Source organism: Anas acuta, chromosome 8 (assembly GCF_963932015.1).
Source record: "Anas acuta chromosome 8, bAnaAcu1.1, whole genome shotgun sequence".
Lineage (NCBI taxonomy): Eukaryota > Metazoa > Chordata > Aves > Anseriformes > Anatidae > Anas > Anas acuta.
Window position 1 is genome coordinate 3,232,673 of NC_088986.1, and position 18,067 is coordinate 3,250,739.

The following is an 18,067-nucleotide window of genomic DNA, read 5'->3' on the forward strand; positions in this document are numbered from 1 at the left end:
TGCCTAGGGTACGGCTTGGAGTCAAAGTCTGAAAACTCAGTCCCAGGGGAACAAAATGTGCACTAGAAGCAATATCTTAGAAAGCAAGAGAGATCTTTCCAGTTACGAAAGCAGCGTTATTACTACATAAGCCCAAAAAAACACAACAGACAAACAAACTGCAAGTGACATTTCACTGTAGTTACTGAGACCATGTGGGTGAAGTGACAGCGGCAATGCAGCTGGCTCCGGAGGGACACGTTAGAGTACACTGAAGAAGAAGAGGCTGCAGGCATACAGAGAAGTCGAAAGCGGCCCACCTGAGTCTGTTGAGGGATATTTACAAAGCTTGGATCCCGTGGTCCAACACTGACGAATCGGTTTGCGGGGGAGGTGCTGGGTGTCGAGTAGGCTGTGAAGGGAAGGGACACATGCGTTGAGGAAGCGGCACTAGATTGCACACGAACAACACCAAAACACACTGTCTCAGAGCCACCTAAGCAGATGTTTAACATAGAAATGTGCAAAACGTTTTAGAGAGCGAGAGTTTGGTTTTAGACACTGGAGAGGCTTGGTCCTAGTGGTGGGGTGTAGACGTGTAGGGAGCTGGGCTGCTGGGAGCTGGCTGCTGGCACAACAAGGCAATGCCATGCGTTGGGAGAAAGGTGCTCAGCTGCTCTGTGACGTTCCCCATCTCAGAGACCTGCTGCAGGCCTCTGGGTGCTGGGACAGACAGTACAAGAGACCTGTATAGCTCCTGGTATTGCACATATCCCTGGCTATTATTACCCCTGGACGTGTGGTATTGCTGGCTCTAATGGGATCTGTACAGCAGCAAATGTACTGAGGAGTTTATTAACAGAATCGGACCCCTAGTTCGTGCTAATCCAGCAGTCCCTCTCAATACAAAGTTTTGTTTTTCATACTGCTGTGGTCTGCACTCTCTAAAATGTTCACTTGATGTGTTTGACAAACTAGGAAGATCCTTTCGGTAAAAAATTAATGGGTTGCAGTTTCACTGGGGTGGTAAGTGCAATCAGTCTGAAGGCTGGAGCTGCCTTTAAAAACTGGAATGGCTCCCATAAATGTAAAGCTATTAAATGCAATGCAAGCCAAGAACCCAGATTACTTCCAAACTTGAAGTACTTTAATGATTTTGTTGTTGCATTATATTCTCCACTGCAACCGTACACAATGCCACGTACTTCCAAATTCAAAAGCTTTCAATGCATTTTCAGTCTTCCTCTCATTTGAGAATCCCCCCTGCAATCTTCACCTTTGTGCAGTTTTTGCACATTCAGATCTAAATTCAAATAACCTGAATAGATGCCTTAATACAAACAGTGATTCTGTCTATTTTAAATATATTTATGGGAATGCATTCTGCTGAATAAAATCCCCAGACAATCTAGCTATCCAATGAAGAGACAAAAAACAATGTTAAAAGGAAAGTTACTTGCCAAATTCCAGTCAGGCTAAATATAATGTTCAGGCCTCAACGTTACAGAAAAATAAAGTGAGTTAAGAGTCAGAGAAGACACTGAGTTGTCTGAGTAGATGAAGCCTGTTGCCTTTCTTAAGGCAAAATGTTTGGTGAGGAGGCATTAGATTGGAGGAGTCTTTGGCTTAAATACATGGAATCAAACCAATGGTCCATCTCATCCAGCGTCCTCTCTCTTGCAGGGACCATAGGCAGATGCATAATCACATAATTTATTTTTCCATAGTCTTTCTTACTCTCTGAGTATTCTCAGCTGAGGAATAGCCCTGTACTTAACAGCCTGCAAGGGATTTCTCACTGGTGCAAACTTTTTTTTTTTTTTCCTGCCCGTGCAAACTTTTTGCATCCCACAAAACCCTTTGGTGAGGAGTTCCCAAGTCTACAGGAATGCAGAAGTGCATCCTTCCCTTTGCTCTCTATCTGAATCTGACAAACATTCCCGATGCCTTTTTCTTACAATTAAGTGAGACAGCTTCTCTTTCTCACACAGCATTCCCCTGAAGTCACCCCAGGAACTGTATATCTTCATTTCTTTCTGATCTGAGGGGAGATAAGGCACTCCTAACTTCTAAGAATGAAATCTTCCCAGTTGTTTCTGGTGAGGTGAGCTTTTCTTTCAAAAACACTTTGCTAGTACTTGCAAAAATCATGCAAGGAACACCTGTCCATCACAGAGATTTAAAGGAATTTTTAAGGGCATGAATTGAGCTTTCCAAGATGATTTTACAAACTGCAGTGCAGCGTGCAGAGTAGAGTACAAACAGCTACGTTGGCTGTTATTCCTATCTTCAAATCAAGGAAGAAGTGAACTGAGTAGATTTGGTGAGATGTTCTCCTTGCCTTTTTACCATCTTCATTTGCTTAATAATTCAAAGAAGCCACAGATTTGCAAATGATACATCTCTGTTACTGGTATCATGTATAAAGATTTTTTCTGCACTGTTTTATAGTGAGTTTTTTTTTTTTTAATTTAACTACTGAGCCCTATGTTGTACAAGAATAAAAATTCCTTCTACAGTTGGGAAAATTAACTCAAAGCTCAGAAATCAGACAGTTTTGGTTCTTTTGGTCTACTTTTAGGGAACAAAATGAGTGGAGAGGCCATTTAATCCCTTGGAGAAGGTAAGTTCCACTCAGAGGGGAAGGAACTCAAGATCTTGTTTACAGTTCCCTGTTGGCAGATACTTATGCTGTTATATTTGGTAGAAAATCAAAGGGAAACCATCAGAACACTGTCTTAAATGTCTTCTGTGTTCAAACAGATTCTGAAGCATTTCAAAAACTGTGTAATCTGCACGAAAGTCCCCTCAAACCTTTCTGGGTGAATTACTGTGTATACCTTTCTTCCGTAATGCTCCGAACTATGTTTAACTTACTTTCTGAAAATATTCGGATGTCAGCTTGGTATTTCCTTAAGGGCATATAACTGCATTGCTAGAGCCAAGAAGTGAAGAGCACCAAAACTACAGGGAGCGTGTGTGCAGAGCAGGCTTTACACCAGACTCTCCCAAGATGCTAATCCCACTTTGCTGTAAAATGCCATGAGATGTTTGAGGGTTACTGGCCATTTTGGCTCAGAATAGTAAATTGACACGGGATACATATTAGCAGTGACTCCTGTTACAGCATAGGAAACTTTGTTCCGAAAAGAGAGCAACACCAAGTACTGCTCAGAGGATCATCAACATGGTTTCTTGCCAGTTCTTAGTGTCCTCATATATACACCCTTGTCTGACATCAGGGTGGGATTCCTGGAAGTCCTACCACTTATGATCTCTGCACTCTGTTCTGAGATTAGGGTGGTGCAAACCCCTCACGATGTTAATTTACAGTTTACTTGCATTAAGTTTTAGTATACATAGGTATGCTAGACCTGCCATGGGATCTACACACTCCTTTTTATGAACAGGAAAAGCCAAAGCATGGAAGGGAACAGAAGCTGGGTCTCTGAGGCAGATCTCCTGATCTTTATCAGCTTGGCTCTATGGGAATTGCATAGAAGTAGAGTACTTTGCACTAGCTGACAGCTGGCCCGCTGGGCTTGCATAGGAACATCTTCCTGCCCAGCCTAGTCTTTCTGCTACTGGAATTCACTAAGGGTTGTTTGCAACATCATAGCCCATAGCCAAGGAAATGAATGTGATGCCACAAATTTGCTATGATGCTTCACTTCAGGAACAAGCAAAACAGGAGCTGGCAGGGAAAGAACATTTGCTCACACAGACAGCTTTGATATTTAGCCAAAATGGCAAGAAATTGTATGAAAGACAAGACAAACAAACAGTTTTGGAATGTCATGTATTTTAAAATTGTCAGCAGTAGCAGAATGTTAATTTAAAATATACTTTCCTGAAATAATATCTATTAAGTATAGGAGTATTTTAGTTATCAGTTCTGGATTGAAAAGAAAAAACTTTTGGTTGATAATCTGGATGAGCAATAATCTAGTGTACCACTAGTTCTCTCTTTTACAGACCAGATCAACAGGTACATGTGCTTGATAGGAAAAGCTGTACTTTTTTTTTTCAGAGGACTCAAAGTCAGTTTAGCAAGAGAATTAACTGGAGGAACACGGTGCAATACAGCAGTTCCTACCACAATGCACTCTGCAGCTGAGTATCTTAGAGAGAACCGCAAATTCTAACAAATTAAATGATATAGTCATCACCCTCTATTTTATGGAAAGGGAAAGGAGCGAACAGAAAGCTGAAATGGCTTGCCCAGAGGGTGCTTAGTCAATGCATAGCAGAGAAGGCAAGAGAAATCCAATCTGATTATGAATCCAGCATTGCAGCCACCAGATCATCCTTCTCATCCTGACACAAATGCTGTTTAACACGAAAAATCCTTTGTGCAAGAGGACATTAACCGATAACAATCTTGCCCAACAAGGGAAAATAGCTAAGTTTTCCCCCATGCAGAGTTGTAAACCTGAGAAAATAACATTTAGTCAGAAAATGCTTTTTAGAAATGATGGTGTACAGGATGACAATATCTTAGACTCTGCATCTGAATGAAGGCCACAGATTCTAACACTCAGATTCAGTTATGATAGTGATAAAGTCCAACCGGCATGTAGTGGAGGTGGTGTTTTCTTTGGGCAATGAGATATTAAGCCCAGAAAACTGTCTAGTTTGACAAAAATATTGTTTTGTGTTTGTTATGGGTTACCAACAGAACAAAACTGAGACAAGATCTGAAATAAGATAGCAATTTTGGGGCTGTGTCTGATATCAAGGATGTGTTCTATTGAAAGGTCTTTTTATGGAGGAAAAATGAACCCTCCTAAACTTCATGGATCCCATCTCCATTGTGTCATCTCACTGAGCAAAATGCTGGCTTTCCAAAGGGATAGGATCTGCAGCTGAAATTTTCAACTCCCAGAGCATGCCTGGCCACCCAGTAGTGGCAAATCCCCGGGGTGCATCTCCAGGGGCTCTTCCTTCCTTGGACAGCACTAATGTTCATGTTTTGGTTAATGTCACAGCTGGAGAGTTTCACTATTGCTCTGAGAATCATTAACCACCTTGTTGTGATTTTTAGCTCTCGTTCCCAGGAGGCCACGCTGTATTGAACAGCTGCTCCTGGCTCCTGCACCCCTCAGGAGGGCCATATTCCAATTTTTGGTAGGGCCGTAACTGCATTTTGTTTCTGCAGAGGGCTTTCTGCTCAACCAAAAAAGGGAAGGAGAATGGAGCAAATGCCAACCCCTTTCACTCCATTTCCTTGGGGGGGTGAGAGGGGGGCTCATTCTCCCCCACACAGCTAAGGAGAGAGTCTGGCCAAACTCTAACATCACTCCTGTCTTTGTTGCATAAGTGACTTTCCAATATCCTAAAGCTCTGCGGGGCAGTCAGCCATAACCCAGCGACACTCCCCGAAACGGTGCACTCAAGCAGTTCGTCGCCATGGAAGGTACCTTTTTGTGCAGCTTTTATGAAACTCTGGTGAATCTGCACTTGCTATTTGGAGGCTAATATTTAGTTAAGAAAAAAATAAACACCGACACAAATGGGAGGCTGGTACTGACTGGCATACCAAACGATGTCCAGTGGACCCTCCTGGTAAACTTTCTCTGAAAGGCTAGGAACCTCACTTTGTCTTCCTCTTTATGTGGCCAGCCACTTCTGGCTTTAGTATATATGCGATTTCTTTCTTAGAAAGCATTCCCTACAATCTACTTTTCTGTAAAATTTGTCCCTAAATTAAATTATATGCTTCTTTACAATTCAATTCACTGTTATTCAAAACCCTTGTTTCTTACCAAAAGGAAGATGCATGCTTGAATATGTACAGAGCTATATGTTTAGATATCAGCGTAGCTAATTAACAAACAGTAATTATTTTCCTAATCTTTTGTTTAAATACCATTAAGTAGCTGCTCTTGAGAAACCTCGATTCCCAATTAATGTGGCAGCTGCCTGCTGAACACTCAGCCACAGTGACCAGCCGGAGCCGATACCGATCGGTGGTGTTCTGCTAACTTCAGTGGACAAATGCCAAGTGTGATGCCAGCTGAGAATCAGGCCAAACACGCATTTAGCTTGTTTACATGATCACGGTATCACAAAATACAAGTATTAAGGTTACTGCTGAAATGATGTTGGGAATTTTTTTCGTTTAGATACCACACACTGCCAGTAAACTGAGTCACAACTGTGATGACACATATACATTGACCTAGTTTCGTTTTTCCCAGTTCTGAAGACCAGGAAATAGTAAGGCATTGCTGACTGTATTCACTGATAACTATGACTAAACATTAACCTTTTAGATTCCACTGCTGAATCTTATTGATAGGACTTAAAAGATGGTATCTCCCGTCAGAAAGCGTCAAAACTTCCTGATAGCACAAGTGTTGGGCTTAGGTCAGAAAGAGAAGTGAAGGGGAGGGAATGAATCAACTTCTTGGTTCAACAAAAATTTGCTGATCAGTTCTAGAAGTTCTAATTCTAGAAGATCACATTCACAATCTTACCAGACTGTCTCATACTAAAACCCAGTTTAATACCTAAGCAAGCTGGAGCGTCTTGCTTAGTTTGCAGTTGTGTACTTTCACATAGCAGAAGGAAATGCAAAACCCTAAGAACTACCAGATTTTAAAAATGCCCGATGGAACCTGTGCAAATCTCCTGAACAGTATATAAAGATTTAGAAGTTTTCGGCTTCACATGTTCTGAATAGCCAATACCTCTTTGACCATCAAGCAGCGGTTGCATATAGCATTTAAATAATAAGCTTGAAAAGCACACAAAGGGATTTGCTCTTTCGATTAGATTGATTTTTGTTTGTGGATGTTATTTGGACTCCCTTCACTGTGGAACAAGTCCCCTACAGTTGCCATTAAAGCATTGAAAGCTTCCCTTTTGTTTTTAAATGTCAGTTTGAGCATAGCTTCATTAAATCATTTCACAATTAACTCCCTGAACATCCAGACTTTTTTAAAGCATCAAACCCAGCTGAATCGCATTTGTTTCCCAGCAGAGTGAGTCCAAAGTGGTATCCCCAAGTGTGTATCCAGGAATTTGTATATTTGACTTGTGGCTACACAAAATACATATGGGAGCCGTGTGGGTGGTGGAGAGAGGATGAAAGCTTTCTCCCTGTGCCTAAGAAATACCATAGCTTCTTGCCCAAAACGCAGGGCTCGGGAACCAAGTAATACGGGAAAGACGTCTGGGTTAATCTAAGAAGACTTATTCCCAAAAGAACTATAAATGAAGAGAACTCAAAAGGGTTGTTAGTTTAGCCCAGTATGTATAAGCAGCGATGCTTTCTGTGAGGCTGTCTGACGTCCATGCAGTATCTATCCTCAAAAGCCTGTCTTGAGATACCAAACTGCCTCCTCATGACAGCACAGAAGATCCCAAAGGTCCCAGGTCTGTGTCAAAACTTAGCTACTGGCCTTGATTTCTCGTATACGTAGGTATGTGAAATGCCATCAAAATTATAAATAAAGCTGTAACCTTTGGCTAACTCTCATTAATATAAAACACGCTAAGAATTTTGTCAATCCTATACAGATCAGAGCTCTCCTATGTCCTCAGAACTAATCCAGTCCTAATTTCTGACCAGGAGATACACGATGAAGCAGCACATTGTGCACTGCTGGTAGCCCTTGGTTCCCGCTGCATCTATACTTACTTGGAGAAGTGGGAGAGGTGGCCCCTCCTTCTGTTGATGTAGTTGGAGGTTTTGTGTCTGGCACTGGCAGAGGCACAGGCCTAGCCATTGGTGGCGGAGGTGGTGGTGGCAACATTGGGGTAGGAAGGAATGGATTGTGCACCTTGCCTTGGCTGCTACCATTGGGCTGCCAAAAAACAAGCAAACAGACAAAAATTATACTAAAAACCAGCTATTAGGAACCTCCGGTAATAACAGTCCAGTTTCAAACTATGTGCACTATATTTACAATTACTTTAAAAAAAAAAAGAGGTGGCAAAGAAAGTGCTGTGTCTAATTCTCCATTGGTTTCAAGGAATTTTGTTTCAAGCCCTGTGAATCTTGTGAAACTAAAGAAATTCTCATTTTTAAACATTTATCCTACTGCAACTGGTCTGGGTTGCTCTGGATTAAATTCTACCATTCTTTACATTTCCTGCAGCCACTAACTCATGCTCAGTGAGAGTTTAAGCAGTATTTTCAATCCCTTGCATGTCCCAGATTCGTGACTCTGCTATACCCTTAGGATATCAGTGCCTAGGACTTGAGTGTAAATTTCTTAAAGATACTGCTCATTAAAAGAAAAAATAAGCATTTCTGGTGGTCTTAAAAGTCATGCTGATATCTTATTACAGGAAAAATGAATGAGTATATATTAAAGTAACTACACTCCCACATCCCTTTTCAGTTAGCAATGGTGTAGCTCAGCTTAGTTGCCATTACAATTCTGTGGAGAAACAGCTGAACTTAGAGCTGCTTCATTTGGCACATTAGGAAAAATACCCCCATATATTTAGTCCGGGATGTGGTCAGTCACAGGTGGAACAGGCCTAGCTACACAGGTGTTGTCTTTCAGTTAATCACCAGAAAAACCTGTCCATGAGTAAAAGCATTTTCAAGTATCACAAATTCAAGAAACAGGCTTAAAAAACAATGCCCCCTTCCCCCTTCCAACTTGTTAAGTTTACATTTTAATACAGCCTGGACACTTGAAAACCATACAGAGAGATGCCAAATGCCATCATAAAGAGAAAATAGGACAGCCTGTGAATCAGGTGTTCCATTTTAGTGACAAAAATGATGAGATCACTTTCGACAGCACTCTACAAATTGATCTCACTGCAGTTCTTCTGGCAACGAGCATTCGCTTTTCCATTGATGATAAAAGCTCAGCTTTAAATAGAGATCCATATTCTAAGTACTGCTAAAGAAAATAATATTTTAATTCCTGTTAGGGTTTCCATTAGCCTGAATTACTGGGGACAAAATACTCATACTGGCAAACACTTGGGACCTTATTTTCATTTCACCTGCTTTGGCACTGACAAAAAGCCTTAAAGTCGTGTAGGTGCAAATCACACTTGTGCTAGAGCAAAAATGGTTTAGGGCATAAATAAGACTCAAATTCATCTGCATTTAACTTAACAGCACTCCCACCGACTTCAAAGACTGCAGTTACTAGTGTTTGCAGTAAGAAGCAATCCTTCAGGGATATTTATTTTTCCAACATCCAGTACCATTAATAAACTAATATATTAGTGACATCTCTCAAACACTATCTTGTCTCACAATTAGGTCCCTTTCCTGCCAAGAAGACCCCTGCTGTATGTTCATTGTGAGTGTGCTAACAGTTCATAATGCTGAATGGTTTGGGATAAATTAAGCAAATGAATACTCAAGGAAAAAGAAAAGCACTATATTGATTTGTTGTCTAGACATAAATGTATCTGCTAACATATTGCAGACATTATTCAAAGCCAGTACTGGCTGGAATAAGTAGAGCCAGTTTTTCTGCTAGGGAAAGGAAAGCACTGAGGACAATATAGCTTATTAAATAAGTGTAATAAATTAGATGCTAATAATTAAACTAATTCTCATTAACACTTTCAATCGTATGTATGTCAGGAAAGAAACAGTAATTTTGCCAGTTATTACTTCATTGGCTGGAAAAAGTTACAGGCATTACATTTCATGAAATATTCAGAGCATTATTTTAGATATGATTTACATAAAATTTATAAATTCTGTATTTGACCGGAATGCTATTTCAATAATAGCAATATGATTCACTTTATTTGATTAAAAAAATGAAAATGGTTATTTGAAGCTTTGGAACTCCGCTTAATTTTTCATAGAGATAAGGGGAAAAGATAACTGCTTACAGAAATAACAAACCATAATAAACTGTACTTTTAACATCTTGAGTTCAAGTACTGGTCAACTTGATCTAAAGTGCTATAAGGCAGTATTTTTTTTTTTAATGAACTTAGCTGATCTGAAACATCTGTTTCTCACCCTCCCTTTTCCTGCTCCTTCCCCCCCGCTCTCCCCTGAACTTCAAAAATAATTAATAAAAATTATTCTGCCTTCATATTTTGTTAACCCTCGTTCTACTAGGGTTACAATGCATGCAGCAAAGTCATTTGTGGAGGGACCCAAAAGGTCACTGTATCACTGCCTTCTCTGACAGTTTAAGCTGATTTCACCACAATGTGGTTGAGTGGTTTTTTTGGGGAGGTTTTTGTTGGTTTTTTAAATATTTTTGCAAAAGCAGCATTTTTTTTTTCCTTCCAACCACTATTCAAGGTGTGTTCCTGTGAGCAACATGCTGTTAAAATAATCCCATAAGCCCATGGTTAATTTTACATAGGACAAACACTTCTGAAGAAATAAAAACAGCTTCCTTACATTTAGGAACCCCACCTGTCCAGCCTGCTGACCAGCGTCGGGGCAGACAAGTTGGACAAACTCTTTCAGAGTCTCCTGAGGATGATAGCGGATTGCTGGGTGTGAGAAGTATGGCCCAGGCTGTTGAATAATGGGTGATGTTGGAAAATGAAGAGTCGATGGTGTTGCATGTGGACTTGCTATAGGAAAGAAAACAAAGAAGTTATATAGAGTTTTGCCTTTGGAAAAGAAAACAGTTTAAATCTACTGTAGTTTTAGTCTTTTTTTAAATGTACAGTATTGTTTATACATCTGATCTTCACAATTAATATATTAGACCACATTGTGTCCTACACTCACTTCATCTAGATCGTGAAAGCAAATGGAGCTAGACATTTAAAAGGATTTTCTCTGTTTTCAGTGGACATGTATAAAGGAATCAGCAGGCCTTTGTGAAGCGAAAACTATTCATCACCTTAAGAGCAGCCCTGATCAATCAGGCAATAAAAAATGTATTTGGGAAATTAGGGTTGATTTAATTGACATTTCGTGTAGCTTGGATTTGCACATATGAATCCGTTTTATATTGTACTATAAATGGCTGGTAATTTAAAGATGCACTAACACTTCTTGTTGTTGGTTTTTTTCTACCTCGGTTTAGGAACATTTATTTTAAGTAATCTGTTTTCATCTAATGAACATGCACAAAGTGGCAAGATCGTTTTGAAAATTACATTTACATTTCTCCTGAATAATGTTCGGCTCAAATCTTCAACAAGCCTCCTGCTTGCATTCACGGATGGCGTTTAATTTGGTGAATTTATAGGCCAACGAGCCGGCTGTGAAAAAGATAGCTGGAAATGTGCTGGAGTGAAGGTGTAAAGGTGTAATGCACACAAGCTCATTGGCAATGACAAATTTGACCTCAGTCGATTCCAGCAGTACTATAAGTGCAGCTGAAGACAGACTTATGCTCTCCTACCTTCCGTGACACCTTTGCCATTCAAGATGGATTGGGCTGGACCCTTGTTAGCTCACAGTACTTTCCACTGTTAGTTGTCACCGTGAGGTAGCAACTGCTGCCATTCGCAGAGCTACGTATTCTCCCTCTCCCCTCTAAAATGAGAATTTGCTTTTCTTTAGGATGGCCAGTTGATCTGGGTGAGCACAAGCTCATCTGTAAATCATCGCTTATTTCTCACCAAACAGCAATCATTGCATCCCTGTTGCTCCCTTGCATGCTATCCTTGTAGTCTTTCAGGGGTGTCCACGTGCATTTACTATACTTGTACACCACACACACCCGATTAGATAAAGGTTAAGCAAGGCATGTAATATCCTACAGAAACTCTTTTATCAGCTTTGAAGTACGTTAAATATACAAGTGGAAAACAAAAGCCTTTGGCACTTCTGGAAAAATTGGAGAGATGCAGGAAAGTTAACCAAAATCAAATATAAACAAGCAAACACTCATTTCGCAATGAATGTTATGAAAAAGCCTCAGATAAATAAAAACTGAAATCTGCTTCTTAGTCTTGCTCATCACCAGTTTAATAACATGACACTTTACTATAATTTTGTTCTAAGCATTATTAAACCATTAGCAAAATCAGAGCCTGAAGATGTGGATAAAACATGTCCTCAGAGACAGCAGCAAGGAATCCTACTGCATTATCCTATAAACATTCATTAAGGGTTGGCTGGGCAGCACTTCTCTGTACTTCTTTATCCCCAACTGCACAGGAATGATTGCTTTGACACCACCACCAAAAAGAGCTGCTCTCATGCCTGGGATGCTGATAGGGGATGAATGCAAAGCTCTCATCCCTGCTGTGGAAAGCCCCCCCCGTAACACTGTTAGCCCCGTGAGCCCTCCCAGCCTGCTCCCCTGAAGACTGTTTAAAACAGAAAGAGAAACACAGGAAGGAGTGGTGTGAGCCGTGTCTCGTGCAACAGGAAAATGCCGCGAAAGAAAGCATAAAGATGAGGAACCGAAAGTGAGCACACAGCCTCCAGCTGGCTGACCACAGAAGATGTGTGCCCAGCGAAACTCCTGATAGCACGGGCTGTACCTGTCCTGCAACACCTAAGGTCTGTGGTGTGCAGGCTGGAAACATCCTCCCACAGTGCTGCACTCGGGAGAAGGCAACGTGAAGAAGCACATCCCGTGCTCCTTGCTGGGGAGATGTTCAGAGCTGCTCCACGGCCAAGGCAAACACCTGTGTGCCCAGCCTGCTCAGCCTGTCTGCACATCTGTGCTTATCTCTCTCTCTCTCTTTTTTTTTTTTTTTTTCAAACACAATGAATTACTTCTTCCTCACTTTAAGACAAACATGTTTTGTTAAGAGTTCGCACCTTAAATTATACCGTATTTAATAGCTCTTCGGAAAAAGAATCCAAATCCTCAAAGGAAGACATGAAGGTTATTTTCCTGTCCCCAAGCCCCAGAGATGCTGTAACTTTGAATTTTTCTGTTAAGGGTAAAAACAACGTGGGATTCACCTTGTTAAATGTAGGTATCTACCACGGGGCTAATCTAAGCTAATTATCTTAGGACCAATGGAGAACTAAGCAGAAGTAATAGAGTCTAAGGAGCCGTTCTTCTCAACCAGAAGTAGACCACTGCCTTTGGTTAGATGAGCCGCTCCTAGACTTCACTGCCCATCCTGCCGGCATCTCGGGAGCCCACTAGTGCTGCCTTGGAGGTAGGTATCTCCAGGCCAAGCACTTCCCTTCAATAAGATGGTTTCCATCCAAAGTGCCAGCCTCTGATCTCACTCACACCACCCCCTGAGGTGTAACTGCTTTAATGACACTTATGTCATAACCACTTTACAGATATGAATGCATCATCACCTTCTCCCAGAAGCAACTGTAATTTCAGGGCTTGTCAAAATATTTTGCCGTGAATATTTATTCAACAGAAGTTGGTGGTAAGCATTTTGATGACTACAACAAAATTTTCATTAGTGTACATTTCTGCTCTTTGTTTGATACAAAACAAAATTTTCTTCTCTTCCCTCATATCTCCTTTCATATTTCCCCTTTTCTTCTATGCCAAATGAAAGATGAAGGATGAAGATAAAAGTGAGAGGGGAAGGTTTCTGTGGAAAACATCTAATTAAGTAAAAAATATATCAGGATTTTTTTATCATTTATTAAAAAAAAAACATTTTAGCATCAGGTCTGTCAATAGGACATAAAATCATTAAGTAACTGCCCTGTACTTTGTACACATCTGGGAACAAACTCATTCCCTTTCTTCTGCTGGGTGAAAAGGAGATAGAAATATTATTTTCTATCAAATAAGAAGGAATAAAAAATTGTACCCAGGGAACATACGGAAATTCAAAACTAGGCCTGAAACCACACTGTATTTAACTTTTCCAAGGTATGGTTCTGCACAAGATAATTTAGAAAGTCGAAGTCTTCGTAGGCATGTAAGTAGTGAGTCTTTGGTGCTTTTGACCTGTTCAGCATGTCAGGGTGGAAAACAGAGTGGAAAGCGTTTTTCAGTGATATTCCCAAAGACAGAGAGAAACAAAATGAATGTAGAAATATTAACAATAATTCAGGAAGGTAAGGTGCCGCAAGAAGGAGAAAGTGGTTCCTCTTCTGAGTCTTGGCCAGCTCCTCAGCACAGCCTCAGAGGGCTTCCTGATGATCATTGGAAAGACCAGGGGAAGGAAACAAGACTGAATAGGCATCAGCATGTGCCATATAATGACACTGAGGGTTCATTTTCTCAGCGTAGATGGGTTGATGTAAGAAGTGAGTGGTGGAACAAGGATCTCCAGCAGGTTCGTTTCTGCAGTCTCTGACTGGGAAATACTGAATTTGTCAAGTGGCTGTAGGAAGGGATGCTTGGTAAGAGGAAGAATGTGCTACCATATCAACACTGCAAGTGTGCCTGCCTTATACTAGAGAAAGGGAATTAAATGCTAAAGTCTAAGAACTGCTGGTCTATATATACACCATTACTCTGATAGCTGGGCTGTTGTCACTAACTTCAGCATGTGTAAAAATAGCCTTTCAAACAAGTTCATAGTTTCAAAGCTATGTTACCAAATTCATGGATCCTCACAAATATTTTGAATCAATTAAACGATGTGAGGTAGAGGAGACTTCACATTGAGGTTACTATTTCCCCTACTCCTCTGAAAATGTTCCCCGAAAGTCCACATTTTCCTCTTGTTTCCTACTCTCCCCATTATACCATCTGACTCTTCGTAAGTCATCTCTATAATGTTTTTGTTTTGTTTCGTTTCTTTTTTTTTCCCAGCCCTTCTGTATTTGCCAGGTATTTAGCTTTGCAGTCTTAATTTAATTGCCATGGCTCACACAACCTCATCAGAGATTTCATGAAAGCATTATGATTGTGGCTATTGGCATCAGCTTTTATCTAATTCTGTGAGAGAATCCCAAGAAACAAGAAAACAGAAAACCAAAACCTGATCTGCTTTCAGGTAGGGCTTGCTCAGACTGAGTGTTAAAGAAACACCCCTACAGCCTGAAACATGAGGGGTTCATCTAAATGATGCCTATTAATCAGTGGTAAATTTGAAATTCCTATATCTTATGCTTACTTTTCAGAAGAGAAGTTTGAAATTTACTAATGTGATCCCCAAGAAGTAAAGGACTACATGGAAAGTCTCAAAAATTCCTCATTTCCTGGGAACATTTTACCTATCTATCTAAAACTTCTAAGAACTCAACCCAAATAAATTAGATGGGTTCAACTGACAGACCTACTTCTTAACTACAGCATAATCTCTTTGTTGAAGTGTATTTACCTCTAAAAGGAGCAAGTAACCATAGTCAAGACACTTTAGTCACAACTACAGGAATGCGTAACAAAAATTATAAAGTCTCTGCTTCTGAAAATCATGCCTAGAGTGATGCAAGTTTTTCTGCACATAGGAAGGGGCTACAGCTACTTTATGTGTTTCTGATGGGATATTACAAGTCTCAATCAGTGACTGTAAATTCTTTGAGATCTTCAAATGGAAGATAAAACAGGTCTTTGTCCATTATTTATTTACTTATTGACTTATTATTTATGTATCGCTAAGCAGCTCCATGCTGCCAAACCATATTTTTCATGGCGTCTTTCAGCCTGTGACATTTATATTTTATTATTGACCTCACTAAATGACATAAAATACAGGTTCTACTGCCTATGAAAATATTCCTATTCCTAATCACAAGTTCACTTCTACCTGCTGTAGGTATGGAGGAGTTGGACTACCGGGTGTTATTAAACCTGTTATTGGAGGGGGAGGGCGAGGCGGCAGGAATTATCCTTCCATCTCAAGGCAAGCATAAATATTTCAGAGCACACATGATTCTAATTCCATTGAAGCTCATCTGAAACATCCCAGACTTTTTATTGGAAATGAGATGATAATGTATGGTGGCCTGCAACAGATAGACCAGTATTTTAAAACTACTGCTATTGGGCCAAGTAATTAGGCAGTACAGCTGTTGCATGCTATACTGGATTTTTTGGGTGTTTTATAAGTTTGTGGTGTTGTGCAGCGTAGAAGTAAGAGGATTTTTCAGAAAGCTAAATTCTAATATTTGATTATGAAGTCCAGTCTTGTCTTTCCCCTTCTTCTAGTAGCCAATAACAAACTAACTAATAAATTGTCACACTCATTGATTAGGTTAGTTCTTCTCATGTGTAAGGCAAAAGAATAAGAGACAAAGTTATATATTGCATTCAAGTGAATGATCAGGCAATAAAGAATCAGCTGATTTTAAACAGCTTATGGTTTTCTTCAGATATACAGTACTCAGGCCCTTCCCCTGGAACAAAAGAACAGTTCTAGTAAAGGCACAGGAGATCCTTTCTCCCTGGGAGAACTCACAGATGTGGTAAAGGGACTTTGTGGTCACACCTGCAGTGCTCAGATTTCCCCAACGTATGGGAGAGAGGTATCGATCCATCCGCCTTCCAGCTCCTCTTCCAAAAGCCTTGCCAGCCCCTTCAAGCCCAGATGACTGGATGAAATTTCTTTCTTCATAAAGTTGTCTGAAGTCTTTAAAAGGGTCATTTCGTGTCGCTCTTCTCACTTAGGAAAAGACCCTGCACTCCTCACCTGGCCAAGGAATCAGTGGTCTGGGGAAGCAAAACCACTGCTCTTTCCCAGGCACAAGGGCTAGTCCATCAGATCAGACTGACAGTGGATTGGCTTCGCTAGGGCACAATGCTCAGATACCTCCCGCATAAAGTGATAATTAAGTTTACTAATAGCTCATTAAACATTGATCAATCTTCCTAGAAATAGTAACATTATAATCATAATGAAACAGGATCATTTTTATCAGGTTGTTTTTGAGTCCATTATAATTGGCTTCATTACAATTAAGAAAGTATTTTTTTAAAAGTCATTTCCCTGGAAATGTTATGGAACAGTTTGTTCTGCTAGATATTTCTACTTCAGGCTTCTAGGTTGCTTTAACTCCCTGCATGCTGTAAGCTTTCTCCTACCATTTAAGTGATGCAAGTGCCAGTTCAAATTATGCAAGATGTATCCCACCCTTTGTACCCCAAAGGTACTTATTCTCAAAATTGACCATATTAGAGTACTAATTGGCTAAGCCACCATGCTGGCTGATGTGAAATGCTTTCAAACACCATGAAACAGCTGTGTTTATCGGAAATATGAAGAGTGACTTTTTAATAAGGAGATCTGGCAATAATCCAAATTTGTTGAAAGGAACTTACACTTCTGTGTATAATACAATACAAGAGGTAAAGAATAGAAGCCTAAAACAATAGCTTTAAGCCCAGAGATTTTTGTGATGAAAGCAGTTACCCAAACAAGTAAAAAATAATTAAGAAACTTGGGCTGGGATTTGCAGAGGTCCTGGGAGAATTCATTAACTGCTTTTCAATTTCAATGGGAGCTGTGTCCCCGTAACTCTTTCAAAGGTTTCTGAAAGTCCCCATTTTTCTTACTGCCCATTAGGAATAGACTTTAGGGTGATAAATGTAGAGCAATCTTGTATTCAGTGTAGCAAGGACTTGCCTCTACTTACTCACTGAGCTGCTGAGGGTAAGACTGACCAGTCTAGGACCAGAAGGGAATTCAGATCAATGGAAAACTTATGCATGGCGTAAGTCCTGTAATGCTGCAAAGTGGTCTTTTAGTAACATGTCCATCAGGACAATGGGTAAGCTGAGTTCAATCTGATCCTGTCTTGCATGCCCATGTTTGCAGAGACAACACTCACGAGGAGAGAGAATGAAAATAGGCCTTACCCTCTGAGCATGGGTAAGACTGAGGTATCACTGACACTTACTTCCACGTTGTGTCTGTAGACATAGCTGAAATATTCAAAATATAATTAGCTGGCCAATGCAAGAGAGATTCAAATACCCTAAATGTGATGGATGGAAGATCTGTTCCTGCCCCTGGACATCAAGATGAGGGACTGAATTGCAGAATGTTCATCTCTCAGCTCCTGAAGTCAAGTGCAGGTGGGCGGCTAAGCACTGCTGAAAAAACAGATCCATGGTAACTCTAAGTCAGGGCTGGCTGTCAGCCCCTTTTTGTTGCTCTGAAGACCAGAATGGTATAAGGCACCTGGGCCTGTTGTTCAGGAAATACTCCCTCTGTAAGAGATTTTGCAGTAGCAAGTGGGAGGCAGAAGGACATTTTGCCCACGGAGTTCCTAGCAAAAGGAAAATATGCTTAAAGCTGTGTTTGGGCTCGGGGTTTATTGTGAGTATTACTCTGGATTGTGAGTATT

General features: G+C 40.4%; 1 protein-coding gene across 16 annotated transcripts in view; it reads right to left on the minus strand.

Annotated features, from left to right (window-relative positions):
- The window catches only part of NFIA (nuclear factor I A), a 348,730-nt gene that overhangs the window by 28,875 nt on the left and 301,788 nt on the right, over nt 1–18,067 (minus strand). For 12 of the 16 annotated variants that reach the window (XM_068690697.1, XM_068690701.1, XM_068690700.1 and 9 more), the window contains 3 exons: nt 10,331–10,509; nt 7,625–7,790; nt 300–391 (listed from right to left, as the gene is read on the minus strand). In XM_068690697.1, the coding sequence (XP_068546798.1) occupies nt 300–391; nt 7,625–7,790; nt 10,331–10,509 (437 nt within the window). The remainder of the gene's footprint in view (nt 1–299; nt 392–7,624; nt 7,791–10,330; nt 10,510–18,067) is intronic. The other 4 variants (XM_068690694.1, XM_068690710.1, XM_068690696.1 and 1 more) reach the window with 2 other exon arrangements.